The sequence below is a fragment of the Convolutriloba macropyga genome, chromosome 13 (assembly GCF_964194025.1).
Source record: "Convolutriloba macropyga chromosome 13, txConMacr16.3, whole genome shotgun sequence".
NCBI lineage: Eukaryota > Metazoa > Xenacoelomorpha > Acoela > Convolutidae > Convolutriloba > Convolutriloba macropyga.
In genome coordinates this window covers 31,334,373-31,350,870 of record NC_134480.1, presented here as the reverse complement: position 1 = coordinate 31,350,870, position 16,498 = coordinate 31,334,373, and the positions used below count along the sequence as shown (strand labels likewise).

Sequence of the window (16,498 nt, the reverse complement as noted above, 5' to 3'; positions counted from 1 at the left end):
CTTATAGCTGGCAAAAGTCCGACAGCAGATCACATCTTTACCAAAACAGAATGATGATATAAACGATCTATCAATATCCCAGCTCACTCAAAGCAAAATTCAGGAAGTTCTCCACGAAGTTGCAATCAATAAATTGAAAAAAAAACAAACATCCGAAAGAGAAAAAGCGCGTTTATTGTCACTCTCTGCCTCAATCAGGAGCATGATTATCGGCAGCTCCCATACCGGCTCTTGACCTCCATCTTTTGCCGAACAAGTTTTGTGCAACTGCGAAGTACAGACTGGGCGCTTACATATACGAAAAAAAGGAAGTGTCCCTATTGTAAAACAGGATATTTGGATACACTCTGTGATCATGCTATTAAATGTAATGAGCGGGGCAATAAGATTTCGCGACACGACTGGCTACGGGACAAAATTTTCTCCGCTTGCAGCGCTGCCAACCTGTAAACCAGTTCGCGAGCAGAAAAATCTGATACCGGAAACACATTCTCGACCTGGAGATATGCTTTCTCAACCAGAAAAAACCAGCAGCTTTTGATGTAACCGTTACCTCCCCACTGCAACCCATTATTTTTTCAACTGCGGAGTGCTACTTTTTTGTCCTGATAGCTACGGAAGATAAGAAGTTCGAGAAATATTCCCAACAATGTGCCAATATAGGTGTTCAATTTGCTCACATGGCTTTTGTATCAAAAGTTGGATTCTCTGAATTGGTCAGGAAGACATTGAAGCAAATAGCTCTGCTATCTGATAACAGAAGTTTGTAATCAGGTGGTTTTTCAGTTGCTTTCAGCAGGCTTGCTCAATCGGTTTCAGTCACACTAATTTGAGGAGACGCTATATTGTGGGCATGAAGAAGTGCAGAACTGTTAGCCAGTTGCACGCAAAAGAACCCTCCTGAGTATCTCATGACCTTTGATTGTTTGGTTTTTCAGTATCCCAATTGCAATCCAGATTGTTTTGGTTCCACGATGTCAATTGAAAACTTGATTGTGTGGGTTTTAGTATTCAAACTCAAAGCGCGATTGTGTGGGTTCTACTAATCTAATTGAAAACCCGATTTGTGGGTTTTGTTAACATAACAAATCAGCATGAGTGTGACGAGCGGCCGTTAATCGGAGAGTTGCTGTGATTCCAAGCTCGGATTATGATTTTGACCTGATAACTAATGGCATGAGAATTTGTTCATAAAGTCGACTAAGATTATCTTACCAGGTCATACATTAAATGAAACTGTTTGACATTAAAAAAACTAATTAAAACTAAATTTTTGTGGGGAAATTAGGATGATTAAAAGTACAACAGATAAGATCTAATTCCTTTCGGTAAAAATTTTTCCTTCAGTTGAAACATTATTTTGCAGAACAATACATTGTTTGCGTCTGGCGAAAATCTCCTTGATTTTTTTTTTAAAAAAACAATGTTCGAGTCAATTGCAATAGGCAGCCAGAAAGGAACAATTCGAGTTACTTATTTTAAGAAATTAGAAAGTAGTAAGTCAAGATGCTAGACGCCAGATTGATAATTCGACAGGAAAGAATCATCATGAACAATTAGTCACATTAGAAACAATTATTCAAAAGTTACCTTCGGCGCATTTGGCTAATTTTTAATAAGAAATTGAATCTCATAAGATTTGCAATCATATATGTTCTGCTTTTTTTGTAAATGAGTGAAAATAAAACCAAAATGAGCTGAAATTTGAAAACAGGCAATTCTGTTTTGTATTCGTGATGAAAACAGATTATGTAACTTTGTTTTCCTTCCAAATCCAGTCTGCCATTCTCTTTGAGAGTAATGTTGCGTTTTTTATTAGACAATTTTATAGCTTAAGGTGGTAAGTGCTCCTTTTGCTACCTAGACTTTAACAATGTGAGAACATAACTTCAAGCATCTTTTTGTATCAAAACTTCACCGCTTCTTTGTAAGCTACAAAGTTTACTTTGTCGTTTGGATTTAACGACTGATGGGGAATAACGACATGACGACGTAGAATATCAGGGCGGCCAAATTTGATTAGGCCAAACAATTTTTTCAGACACTGGTCGAAAATTTTGGAAAGTAAAATCTGTGGAAAGTAGGCTGGCCACCACTACTATAAACACTTAAAACTTTTTAAAACATACTTGTAAAGATTTCATTTCGGTCATGCTGCAACATGAAATGGAGGGGAAAAAAGTTTTCCCATCTTCAATTTTTTTTCTCATTCATTATTAAGTAGAGTGAGATGGGGGTATTGAACAAGTTTTTGCTATCCGATAAAGAGTTTTTTAATCGCATATGGCAATTTGGCATCCATGTTTCTCCTCAGAGCTGCTTTTCAGCTGAAGAAATTGTTTAGGTGAAACCCTTAGCACAAAAGAGGGATCAATAGCTGTGGTGAAGAAAATCTGCTCTCTGATTGAGGTTGAATTTTCTCAGGATTTGCTCAGTTGGGAGTCTTATGACTCTTTTGACCCAAAATGGGAAGTTCCTCCTCTTGCAAAAGCAGTCGAAGACAAATTCGGTCACTTCACAAGGGCAAACAGGTTGGCATCCGTTTTAAATCTATCAAAAGTTAGCTTTGTAGTGCAATTTTTTTTACGACATTCCACAGCACCGCATGAAATGTGGAGTCGTTTCTTCAACGAAAGAACAAGGAGGCTCACTAACGTGCGTTTGCACATAACTCTCCGACCCCGCTTATCCACAAGTTTGGTTTAATTGTCTACGAAACGAAGAGATGAAAACTTCCAAAAAATCTCACATATTTATCACAAAAACAATTGATGTATGAAGAACAAAATTTCTTCCAATCCCAATCACTTAGTAATGTATGTAATGCCACATTATTGGGCCGACAAGACCTGACATTAATAAGTATACGAGACAAGACAAACAAAATAATCAAATAACAACAAACATTTACATCCAAAACTCAATGTCTGTTTTTTTTGTTTTTTTTTAGTTTTTCAAACAAAAACTACAAAATAACAAAGTCAAAATAGCGTCAATAGAACCTTAATAAAAACAAATTATTTGTATTTCACTAGTGAAGAACATGGGACCAACGCTTACTAACACTCGGTAACAAGAGGACAATAAAGAACAAAAACAACACAGTTAAAAAAACTGTTTGTGTTTTTTTTGAAAACAAATTATTTCAAATAATGAGAACCATTAGATATCAACTCAAATCTATAAATAGGTTTCTGTTCATTCATACCGCAATACACATTGAGACCTGACTTTATTATCCAGAAAGTGAGGTACGTCTACAAAAATAAACAACAAAACCAGACCAAAAAAGATTTCCCAAAATTTTGTAACAAAATGATCTCGAAGACGTTTAAATCGTATACTAATCCGCAATAAATAAGATATGTTTTTGACTCTGCCTCTGTTTGTGTCTAACATCCTACTTTCTTTTTCTGTGTCTCTCTAACATAAACGTACTTTAACGTTTTTACGATGTTCTTTTTGACATCTGATCTTTACTCAAGGATCGTCACAATTCATTAGGTGTTGCCTTCTTAAGACAATTGTACCCGAAATCTTAAATTTGACTCTATAGTTTGAAATGAACTTTGTGAAAACTTTAAAAAAATGAAATATGTTGTCATTTCTGTCATTTCATGAGCCCAAGCGACCAAATTGTGCTTCGAAATCTTACAGATATATTTGCCACAAGTCAAGTTGAATAAACAAAATTTTTATTGTAAAAATTTTTAAAGGCTTCTAAAGTAGCAAATTTAAAATGACTTTCTAATTTTCCAAAACTTGTGACACTTTTTGCACTCCACTTCTAATTGTGAAGAGGAACCATAGAAGCTGCCATTAAAGGATCTCATTCAATAGCGTTGAGAATCATTGGTTTCAGTTTTTTAGTTTTTGTTTTGGCCCTTATCACTATTTTGAGTAACGGTGGTTTTAAAGAATTAAGAAATTTGAACAATGTTTTGAATTGAAATGAAAAGAAAATTATTTCCTCTTCACTAAACGAAAAGTTAGTTCTTCATAAGAGGAGTTTCACAATGGTAAAACGATTCGATTTTTTCATATACAGAACCCCCAAAGACTTGAAAGCATCACTTTTAAGAGCAATTTACAGAGAAAAAATACAGAGAAAAAAATTTTTCTTATAATTTTCAAAAAAATTGTGTTACTTTTGTATTAAATTCCGCAATTCGGCAATCCAAAAATTCGTTAACTATCATTTCTTTTGTATTTTGTTGTTCTATAGGAAATTAGTTAGACCGATCTGCTCTGACAATATAAAGAACACAAATAAAGGTTGGGAAAATTTTTCCATCTTTAGTTTTCAGTAATGTTTTTGGTTAATTTGATCTTCATTTCACGAAATTGCGTTACGTCTCCATAGTTGTGAAAATACCCGAACAGTTACTTGTTCGATTAAGAAGTGTTTTTTGCAAAAACCACTCTATAATTTTGAAAAGTCTACCTTTTTCTGCTTTTTTGAAATTTTCAAGGTTGATTTTTGCTTTTTCAGAGTCCTAAATTGCCTGAACGCTTGGTTTTTCCGTAAAATTTTTTAGATAAAGAGAAAAAATGGCGCCTGATTTATCTTTTAACTAGCCTAATATATACAGAAGGTTGAAACAAAATAATTGATTTTTTATGGAAATTTTCAGTCAAATGATTTATATTGTTCATTTTTAGTCTTGAAACTGCAAAGAGTTACAACTGACAAATCTCTGTTTAACCTATTTTTTTTTTACTACAAAATTTTCCCTTAGTTTTTATCTTAAATGTCAACGGTGATCTGTCACCCCCCTATCGAAGTGTTTTTTCTTCCTTATCGACTTTTGCTTCGAATTTTAAAGAGTCCCAATTTTTTTTCAATTTTTCGATAATTTTTTATTTAAATCAAAAATATATCCTGAGGGCTGAATTAAAAATCTGGCCTCGCACACACACACACACACACACACACACATATATATATATATATATATATATATTCACTCAATTTTGAAAAATTGTTGGAACAGCAATTGTGTTTTTTATATTTTCATTTCTCTTTCGTTTATTCGTATTGACTTTATCTCATGGGGAGCGGAGTTAATTAAAAGGTTGCTGTGTTGTCGTTTCAAGTCAATGCTTCCATTTCACACTCCAAATTACTTCCCCTTTTACCAAGTGAGGCCAGGCTCCTTAAGTTTCAGCCAGCTACTATCGAAATTATCCTTCGATTACTCATTAGCCCGAAATTCTTCGAATGATAGTCAGTTCTGTTTCATAAATTTTTAGCCTTTTTTGCATTTTAGTTTTTCATCCTAAGCGTGAGACGGCTTCTCATCTTAGCTGTCTTTTAATGACTTTAATAACTTTTGGCACTCTGTAATTTAGGAACGCATCGATTTTTAAGCATCAATTTTTAGGCATGGATAATGTTTCTTCAATCAACGTATTCCATCCCTGCTTTAATTGGTGAAAAATTCAGCACCGCTAGCGCATGCGTCTTCACGTGTGTTTACTTTAGAAGGAGGTCTAAAACGTTAATTTTGGTTTGATCATTTTTTCTATCCCTAAAATGCATTAACTGCAGCTGCAATCTTTATGATTAGATCAACTGGATTCGGGGACATGGTAGAACGGAGCTTCAATTTGCATCAGATCCGAATCGAAAAACCAGAAACTGCAGCTGAAATTGACAGATGTATTCCACCGTATGAAGAAATCGTGAAACTGGCAGAGAAGTTCTGATTTTAGATCATTATTTTGCTATTGATGAACTCGTGAAAAGTGACCTGTATTTCCTTGACAGTTGAAATATCTAAAAATACAACATAAATAAAATATTCATACTACTGCGGCACAACTGATTTCTTCAAGTAGCCATAATATAATTTACTTATATCAGTCGTTGTTAAAAATGTTACTGAAAACCGTTTTCTCCCGCCACCGAATGAGACAAAAATGCGAATCAGAACCGAATGTTTGATTTGATTGGCCTAATAATTTGATTGGTTTAAATTAGAGTGCAACAAATGTAACAAATGGCGAATTAGACCCTCCCAGTCCAAAGTATCCTCTGATCAGACAAAAGTGCGCTCGAAACACCGTGTGCGCTCTAAGTGCGCTCGAAACTGTCTCTGATCAGACCTTCCCAGACGGAAAGGACCTATGATTAGACCATAATCAAACCATTGTCCAGACGATTGTGCGACCATGGCCCAGTTCAAACCCAGACCATTGTCCAGACGATTGTGCGCTCAAAATTACTTCTGATCAGACTATTGTGCGCTCAAAAGTTACTCCTGATCAGACCATCGTGCGCTCAAAATCACCTCAGCACACGAATTTTGTTATAATATATTCATTTCATATGAAATGATGTTTGCATTATTATATTCATCTAAAGAAAAGACTATTCAAAAAGTATTATTGCTAAAGAAAAGATAACCCAACTGCTGAGTAAAAAATTATTTAGTATACATTAGTGCATATTTCCAACTCAATGAATAAAATTAGACAGCTTTCCATATAAAACATCGTATACTACAGTTAAACAAAATTTCCTTGTAAGGGGACTGACATGTTCAATTAGTTGGACCCCTTTGGTTCTGATCAAAGTCATCAGACTCTAGATCTGTCTGTGATCAGAATGCTGCTTTTTGTTGCCTCTGGACAGAGCGGACATCTCTCTGTAAAAAAACAAAACATCAAAAAAAATTCCGCTCGAAATGGTCTCTGATCAGACTAATGTGCGCTTGCATCCACCTCTGATCAGACCATTCCCATCCTGAAGTGACTTCTGATCATACCATCCCCAGACCAAAGTGACCTCTGATCATACCATCCCGAGACCGAAGTGACCTCTGATCATACTATTGTGCCCTGGAACCAAATCCCAGACCCTGTAATTTTGGTCTGGGAACACACCGTGTGCGTTGGACATGGTCTGATCAGAGGTCACTTCCGGATGGCACCTCAACCTGGGTTCTGTTTTGGACTCCTCCACCCCCCCCCCCCATAGTGAGTTTATATTTTTTACGCCCCCAGGTGCACTTGCTATTTTTTTCACATAGTAACGTGCTATATAACAACATATGATTTCTAACTGGGGGGCATAAAAACACGGGGGGTGGGGGCAAAACAGCATAGATCCGACTTTTGTTGCGCTATTTTGTAAAATTTTCAGAAAAAATGTCTTTAAAGCAATGAGTTTAAGATTTCCTCTTGCTACCATGCTACCTTTTCAAGGCTTTGAATTGGTAGACTTTTCTAAATGCTTTATGATAAAAAACAAAAAAAAACAAATTAATAATAAATTTGTTAAGAAAATAAACAGATTTCCGCTTAAAATAATTAAAATAATCCATTTCAAAATAACTCTAACTTAGTTACGAACATTTTAGAATGTCTACTTGTTCCTTAGTATTAGGACATCGGTATAATTTGTATCTCTGAATCCAAGATTTGTGGGTTTGTGGAAACGTTCTCCTTTTCCACTATACACTCATCGGATTACCTTTCACCTTCGGCGTTTGTTTTAGCGGTACCCGTTTTCACTTTGCCCTGTGCAGTTGACGACGCAAACGGCTTGCTCCGTTTGCTACCTGCACGTTCGTTTGGGTTCGACGTAACGCTTGCTGTTCGATTCCCGTCATTTCCATTGATGGCATTTTTGGGAATTGAACTGTGGGGCTTCGAGCAGAAACCGGGCGATACAGGGGAGCGATCGCCTTTGGCAATGTGGTTTTCCGGAAGAAACCTGGAATGTCCCTGATCCAATTGAGTCTAAAAAAACAATGTGTCGTCAAATTTGATTCTCAGCGTAATATCATTCACCGAAAAACAATGATTTGTTTGAAATAGTTTGGGCGACTGATTCATTGTGTTTTTTTGTTGTTCCACTCCCTAATTAATCACAGGCCTACGGCTTTTGTTGGGCCAATTTTTTTTGCGGAGAGCTACAAAAGTTATAACATTGAAAAGCTTTGAAAAACTGAATCAGTTTCCGACGAGACATTTGAAGTCTTTGGTTTTCGGCGAAATGTTGGCGTTCAAAGCTTTCAAACAATTAAAACTTTTCACGTTTGAATATAGGCACTTAAGTACTGAAAATGTTTTTAAAATATGGAAAAGAAATATAAGAAGTTAAAGAAATAACATATTTCAATTGCAAAAATAATTGTGCAAAAAAGTGTGTATGAAAATTCAGTGGACAAAAAGACAAAATACATCGTCCTGAATGTTGTTCACGGAATGAATTTCGGTTCTTCACTTAAAAAAGGATCCGAGAAGCAACAACAAGTCCAAACTGGACCTGCTGACAAATATACAAAATCTTGGAATCAAGGCCAAAACTAACACGGGCCTAGTTTCAATAAATTATCAAATCGGTTAAAAAAAGTAATCTAGTATAAATTCAAAAAAGTTATTAAGAGGGATTGTTTTGGTACTACAATAAGTTTTTCCTTATTTAAACGAGCACTTCAAATTTGTGCCCCCCCCCCCCCCCCCCCCAGCTTAGTGGGTGCATAGTATTTGCACCCCCCGACGCACGTGCTATATTCTTACATGATGATTTACTATGTAATGCCACGTGCTCTGTAACTGGGGGGAGCTTAACGTAATGGGGGTACAAATGGAAAAGATCCTCAAATTTATTTAAAACTACTATACCTCTATGTTCTGGTCATCGTCTTCGTCTTCTTCTTCGTCTCCGAGTCTCTCGTACAACTCGTCCAACTCATTCTCGTAATCTCTCTGCATTTGGTGTGCCTCTTCTTGACTCGACACCAAAAGGTCAGCCAGCTTTAGTTTCTGCTCTTTCTACAAGACAAAAGCATCACTAAGTGCGTATATTAGATTAATGATTCGCATCTTATTGAGTTATTTCAGGATAAAAACGGCACCTGTTAAATTAATCAACTAGAAAGAAAAATTCAACGCCTCTAATTTACCCAGGTTTAGGTGCGCAACCCTAGACCGCTCTGATCAGACCATTTGGGTCGCACACTGGTGGCGTGGAGCGACCCAAAACAGATGGTCTGGGAAACGCTTGAGGCTGCTCTATATATAGAAAGATGCCGGGAATGGGGGAGAGGACAAAGAAGGTCGAGGTCCCGAATTTCTGCACTTCATGCAGAGTTTAGAACCTTTTTCTATAGCTTTGGAGCTTTTTCACGGTATCCATGGATCATGCTCAATTAATCTACAAACTTTTAGAGATTTTTGTATCCAGCCAAGCAAAACTTTTTTGATAAATCAGCCGTTCAACAATACAGTACAAAAAGGAGTCTCGATGATGTGAGTTCGCAAAAAAATATCCGATACGATTCATCCACATTCCTGGCTTATCTACATAATCAAGCAGAGGTAGAAAAAAATCAAAGCAATAAAGGGCAGATCATACTTTGTAGTTCAAAACAAATATTCTCGACAAACATATCATATATAATAGTGCGATTAACACCCTTTTAGATATTTTTCTTTCACGTGAATGAACACAAATTGATCTCAGTAACACAACTCACAGTTAGTTCAGAAAGTAAATAACAAAAATACAACTTTTCGAGCAGAAAAAAAACAACGATTTGTCAAGTGAAAAGAGAGTTTAGACAAACAACAAAAAAGGATTGTGAAATTAACTTCTATCCAATTTTCAAACTAAATACTAATGTCATTCAAGAAACAACGCTTTATGGTTATTCATCTTGGTTAAACGAATAGTCTGAAATGTGGGGAATAATAAGAAAAAGGGCAGCTGAGAATAGGCTACTGTAGGCCTAATGCGATTACGCAGGAACCAAAATTATTATTATTAAACCCTGACATCATGAAAAGCAATTTTAGCAAAATTTCGTTAGATACCAGCAAAAAAGACTTCTTGACGAGTGATCCGATGACCGTAGCTAAAATCGAGGAAGACAACAGAAGAGAAAACGATACGAGCATAAGTATGCTAGCAGCCCGATTTTCAAAACTTTTACCGTAAAGTCAGACTTTCATAATGAGCAAAAAACAGCAGTTTGAAAAACAGCAGTATGAGAATAAGAAACTACTTGATAATATTCATTAACCGAAAACTGCAAGAACCGTTTCATAAATGCAGTCAGCGACAAAAAGAAAAAATAACAGACCGCAAGTAATTAGCGACAAATAAATGCTAAATTGAAAAAACATTAAAAGTTTTTGAAATAAAATGGTGTCCTAGTTTTAAGTTTGAGCCAAAAATAAATAACTAACCCCCTATAACAGCATTAAAATCGGATAAGACCCGTCATTACTGCAAATCAAAGCCAAGACAACACAAAAAACAATTACACACAAAACTAACTTTTTAAAAAATAGTATCAATGAAAACAAATTGATGAAAACTCAGACCATTAAACAGATTCCACTACAATACTAAAATATAAGTAAGAAAAAGCGATAGAGGTGAAATTCAAAAATCATTTAACATCTTTGAAAACAAAAGATTTAAATGTAAAAAAAAACAAATTATTAAGCCCGAATAATATAAAAGTCAACTAAAGAACCGTACCTTCAAATAGACTTAGTGATAAAAACAAAAAAGAGCAAGAAATAAATACAAAATTAGAAAGAGGCAAAACAAAAATTTATGGTATCGAAGCCACAACAACCATAAGTTACCGGCCAAAAAAAGTTTATATAATTTTATTTTTCATTGAAAAACCCCATGGCACCGTTCATTACTGAGATCTAACGATAGGGACGCAAATATGAACAAAAACAACCACCAGAAGCAAAACTCAAAAACTAAGTAAAAAGTAAAGGAAAACACGTAGTGTCGAAGCCGTAAAAACCATAAACTATTAATTAAAAACGCTATAAAAATAGATTTGGGATTCCGTAGAGCACTAAATTGTACTCTCATTAATCAGTCTTAGTGAGCACAGGTCATAGAAAAAGAATCAAAAAAATGCATGCATAAGTTAAAAATTCACAAATAGTTTACGAGACAGAACAGCAAATACACAATAGAGAGGAACAAAACTAAAAAAAAAAACAAATAAGTTTGAAAGAGGCCTACGCGTTGAAACTACTCAATTTTTAAACATGTTCTTCTGTCACTCAGACATTTTTTAATAGCTTTAACCCAGAATTGCGTCGCAGGTTATTATGAAAAACAACAAATTATTGTAAGTATTAACGTATTTGGAGAAAAGTATCTAAAATTGGTCAGAAATGAATCTAAATTGAACTAAATTAGGACAGAAGGAGAACAGAAATTAGGTCAAAGTATGACAGAAGGAATTACTGTCGATAGGATGCCAGTTTCTTTTATATCCAAAGCTGTTTTATCCAAAAATTTGGCACCGTTTTAATTTCAGATAATTTCGCTAGATAATAAAGGCCCGAAAGTTTAAGTTCAATAAGTTTATGTCAGCAATGCGTAGGCATCAGTTATGCCAAAAGAGCTTAACACTGACAAAGTTTGACAAAATAGGCTAAACACTGCCTGGTTTGGCACAAATTTAAGCTACAAAGAAAAGCTAAATTATCAAAAAAAACAAGTAGAACTGCTTTTCTGGACCATTTGGATTAAAAAGGGCTAAAATATCAAAAAATCTGGCAAAAAACTATAGTTGTATATTAAACTGCTAGATACATACAAACACAAACACCAATAGCCATCTGATTATTTTATTACCAATCTTCAGCAGTGCAAAATTTATGGCAAAAATCAACACAATGATCCAAAAAAGCAAATATTTTTTGAAAAGATCAATACGCTAGACAGCAGAACCCAAAATAGCCCACTCTAATTCCAGTATTTCTTTATTTCCAGATCAGAGTACATGACACGTATGTGCAAAATTAGCCAAAAACTAGAAAGAGTCGAGCGAATTAATATAGCAACTTCTGGTGAGCTCAAAAACAGATTTTTGTTGTGTTGGTGATTATCATTTTTATAATAGCACAATGGGCAAAATGTGTCAAAAATTCCTCTTCAAGTGAACAAAAAAGTGAAAAATCAGTCAAATTTTGACAAAATCTATATGCTGATAACTCCCCAAAAAAATATCCGATACGATTCATCCACATTCCTGGCTTATCTACATAATCAAGCAGAGGTAGAAAAAAATCAAAGCAATAAAGGGCAGATCATACTTTGTAGTTCAAAACAAATATTCTCGACAAACATATCATATATAATAGTGCGATTAACACCCTTTTAGATATTTTTCTTTCACGTGAATGAACACAAATTGATCTGAGTAACACAACTCACAGTTAGTTGAGAAAGTAAATAACAAAAATACAACTTTTCGAGCAGAAAAAAAACAACGATTTGTCAAGTGAAAACAGAGTTTAGACAAACAAAAAAAAGGATTGTGAAATTAACTTCTATCCAATTTTCAAACTAAATACTAATGTCATTCAAGAAACAACGCTTTATGGTTATTCATCTTGGTTAAACGAATAGTATGAAATGTGGGGAATAATAAGAAAAAGGGCAGCTGAGAATAGGCTACTGTAGGCCTAATGCGATTACGCAGGAACCACAATTATTATTATTAAACCCTGACATCATGAAAAGCAATTTTAGCAAAATTTCGTTAGATACCAGCAAAAAAGACTTCTTGACGAGTGATCCGATGACCGTAGCTAAAATCGAGGAAGACAACAGAAGAGAAAACGATACGAGCATAAGTATGCTAGCAGCCCGATTTTCAAAACTTTTACCGTAAAGTCAGACTTTCATAATGAGCAAAAAACAGCAGTTTGAAAAACAGCAGTATGAGAATAAGAAACTACTTGATAATATTCATTAACCGAAAACTGCAAGAACCGTTTCATAAATGCAGTCAGCGACAAAAAGAAAAAATAACAGACCGCAAGTAATTAGCGACAAATAAATGCTAAATTGAAAAAACATTAAAAGTTTTTGAAATAAAATGGTGTCCTAGTTTTAAGTTTGAGCAAAAATAAATAACTAACCCCCTATAACAGCATTAAAATCGGATAAGACCCGTCATTACTGCAAATCAAAGCCAAGACAACAGAAAAAACAATTACACACAAAACTAACCTTTTAAAAAATAGTATCAATAAAAACAAATTGATGAAAACTCAGACCATTAAACAGATTCCACTACAATACTAAAATATAAGTCAGAAAAAACGATAGAGGTGAAATTCAAAAATCATTTAACATCTTTGAAAACAAAAGATTTAAATGTAAAAAAAAAACAAACTATTAAGCCCGAATAATATAAAAGTCAACTAAAGAACCGTACCTTCAAATAGACTTAGTGATAAAAACAAAAATGAGCAAGAAATAAAAACAAAATTAGAAAGAGGCAAAACAAAAATTTATGGTATCGAAGCCACAACAACCGTAAGTTACCGGCCAAAAAAAGTTTATATAATTTTATTTTTCATTGAAAAACCCCATGGCACCGTTCATTACTGAGATCTAACGATAGGGACGCAAATATGAACAAAAACAACCACCAGAAGCAAAACTCAAAAACTAAGTAAAAAGTAAAGGAAAACACGTAGTGTCGAAGCCGTAAAAACCATAAACTATTAATTAAAAACGCTATAAAAATTGATTTGGGCTTCCGTAGAGCACTAAATTGTACTCTCATTAATCAGTCTTAGTGAGCACAGGTCATAGAAAAAGAATAAAAAAAATGCATGCATAAGTTAAAAATTCACAAATAGTTTACGAGACAGAACAGCAAATACACAATAGAGAGGAACAAAACTAAAAAAACAAATAAGTTTGAAAGAGGCCTACGCGTTGAAACTACTCAATTTTTAAACATGTTCTTCTGTCACTCAGACATTTTTTAAGAGCTTTAACCCAGAATTGCGTCGCAGGTTATTATGAAAAACAACAAATTATTGTAAGTATTAACGTATTTGGAGAAAAGTATCTAAAATTGGTCAGAAATGAATCTAAATTGAACTAAATTAGGACAGAAGGAGAACAGAAATTAGGTCAAAGTATGACAGAAGGAATTACTGTCGATAGGATGCCAGTTTCTTTTATATCCAAAGCTGTTTTATCCGAAAATTTGGCACCGTTTTAATTTCAGATAATTTCGCTAGATAATAAAGGCCCGAAAGTTTAAGTTTAATAAGTTTATGTCAGCAATGCGTAGGCAGCAGTTATGCCAAAAGAGCTTAACACTGACAAAGTTTGGCAAAATAGGATAAACACGGCTTGGTTTGGCACAAATTTAAGCTACAAAGAAAAGCTAAATTATCAAAAAAAAACAAGTAGAACTGCTTTTCTGGACCATTTGGATTAAAAAGGGCTAAAATAGCAAAAAATCTGGCAAAAAACTATAGTTGTATATTAAACTGCTAGATACATACAAACACAAACACCAATAGCCATCTGATTATTTTATTACCAATCTTCAGCAGTGCAAAGTTTATGGCAAAAATCAACACCATGATCCAAAAAAGCAAATGGTTTTTGAAATGATCAATATGCTAGACAGCAGAACCCAAAATAGCCCACTCTAGTTCCAGTATTTCTTCATTTTCAGGTCAGAGTACATGACACGCATATGCAAAAATAGGCAAAAACTAGAAAGAGTAGAGTCGAGCGAATTAATTTAGCAACTTCTGGTGAGCTCAAAAACAGATTTTTGTTGTGTTGGTGATTATCATTTTTATAATAGCACAATGGGCAAAATGTGTCAAAAATTCCTCCTCAAGGGAACAAAAAAGTGAAAAATCAGTCAAATTTTCACAAAATCTATATGCTGATAACTCCCCAAAAAAGAAAAAAAAATGAAATATTTTTTAATTTTGCAATTCTACCCCCGACAATGATACCACTCATGTGTTCTTATGTCAAATATATCGATTGGCCAAAGTTGAATGAAAAAATATTATGGTTTTGCAATGTCTCCTTTATCCTCCTCCCGCCGCGGACAATTTTTATTACATTAAGTGAACAAACTAGAGAATTTGATTGTGCATTGACATTCATATCCTAATAGGAGGCACGACTAATCATTATAATTGATATATAAACTAATATGAAGATTTAAATAAAATATCAATTACAGATTGTCACACTTAAAAGGCGACGGAGGATACGATTCAATTGTATTTCCAAAATAGGCAACTGTTATACTCAAATAGTCGAGCATACATACCATAAGTCGCAGAGCTGATTTCAACTGGCGTATGGCATCCACAGCATTTGTGAGACGTCTGTTCAGCACTGTATTTTCACTGATCAGATTATTGTTCTCATTTTCAGTCATCTCCAGAGATTTCTGCATTCTTCTCAATTCTCCCCCTCTCTCGCTAAAATCAAAACTTCAATAGCGAGAAGTTAAAGTAGCCTAAAGTAGCAAAAAAGGTATGGTGTGTACCACGAAGAAAGAAATATGCTTGTCGTTCACCCCCTTTGGAAAAATCCAGCAAAAATTATTGACCGAAAACTGATAAAATCGTGTTGAGTCAGAATAACAGTTAAAATATGTTACAAAACACCCATTAACTAGAAAAAATGATTGGAACCACGAAAAACACCTTGGAAACCTAAAATTCAGTCTAATGGAACAAATTCTGAATAAAGAATTATATAATATTAACAATAAATTCGTTTACAATAACAAAAATTTCAAACTTAGAATTCGTTTAACGCCGTAATGAACGCATGCTACAAAGCATTTTGTCTGCTTGAGCTCCGTCTCAGATCTAGACAGTGCTCATAATTGGTTACGCCATTGAAACAATATTTTGACGGAACTCTTCAAATGAAAACAAATATCCAAATGCATCGCACCAAAGAGGCAACGAATTTTTATCTAGAAAAACCAAAATCTAACAGTACTTACAGAGGAACTAAAACGAGAGAGAAATGATGCTCCTTTTGGAAATTAACAAAGAAAAGGCCATCAACAATGAAAAGATAGTTTTTTTTTCAAAAAACTTCTGCCAAAAGAAATTTTCAAAATGCAGAATCAATAACAAAATAACCAAAAATATAGCATTTTAATTAGCTGCTTGTTCTCACAATCCCTGATTTTTTTAAATTATGTTAACATAAAACTAAGAAACTGCATCTCGAGGGAAGAGCTTCTCAAAATAACAAATGTGCGAAACAGTTCTCGAAAATTGTGTCTATTTGAGAACAAGTTTGACAAATTTTCTTAACGTAGCTAGTAAAATTTCATAATCTTTTCATATAATCTTTGATATTTACAATCTCTTTCGCTAGAGACACTCGAAAACAGGCCAAACTTGGGCTTAAAGTGTTCTCTCGAAGTACTTAATGCATTACTGAATTTGATATTAACTTTTAAATGTAAAAGAGCCAGATTGATTTTTTTAAATCAATACTCTGGAAACAACTTATTCATATTGAACGCATGCTACAAAGCATTTTGTCTGCTTGAGCTCCGTCTCAGATCTAGACAGTGCTCATAATTGGTTACGCCATTGAAACAATATTTTGACGGAACTCTTCAAATGAAAACAAATATCCAAATGCATCGCACCAAAGAGGCAACGAATTTTTATCTAGAAAAACCAAAATCTA

General features: G+C 34.3%; 3 protein-coding genes across 4 annotated transcripts in view; 1 reads left to right on the top strand and 2 right to left on the bottom strand.

The window, feature by feature from the left end:
* LOC142351583 (uncharacterized) overlaps nt 1-5,894 on the top strand; it is a 29,832-nt gene extending 23,938 nt beyond the window's left edge. Inside the window, exons 5-6 of the mRNA XM_075403691.1 lie at nt 2,345-2,531; nt 5,571-5,894. Coding sequence (XP_075259806.1) covers nt 2,345-2,531; nt 5,571-5,709 — 326 coding nt within the window. The 3' untranslated portion in view covers nt 5,710-5,894. The remainder of the gene's footprint in view (nt 1-2,344; nt 2,532-5,570) is intronic.
* The window catches only part of LOC142351907 (coronin-6-like), a 560,192-nt gene extending 546,114 nt beyond the window's left edge, over nt 1-14,078 (bottom strand). Inside the window, exon 1 of the mRNA XM_075404165.1 lies at nt 14,065-14,078. The gene's annotated coding sequence lies outside the window, so the exon portion shown is untranslated. The remainder of the gene's footprint in view (nt 1-14,064) is intronic.
* LOC142351908 (uncharacterized) overlaps nt 6,374-16,498 on the bottom strand; it is a 438,132-nt gene continuing 428,007 nt past the window's right edge. The window contains exons 11-14 of one of the 2 annotated variants that reach the window (XR_012760975.1): nt 15,105-15,258; nt 8,635-8,784; nt 7,358-7,746; nt 6,374-6,650 (exon numbers count right to left, since the gene is read on the bottom strand). Coding sequence is in view for 1 of the 2 variants with exons in the window: in XM_075404166.1 (XP_075260281.1) it covers nt 7,474-7,746; nt 8,635-8,784; nt 15,105-15,258 (577 nt within the window). In the remaining variant the exon portion in view is untranslated. Of the gene's footprint in view, nt 6,651-7,259; nt 7,747-8,634; nt 8,785-15,104; nt 15,259-16,498 lie in introns of those variants that run through there. The other variant, XM_075404166.1, reaches the window with a different exon arrangement.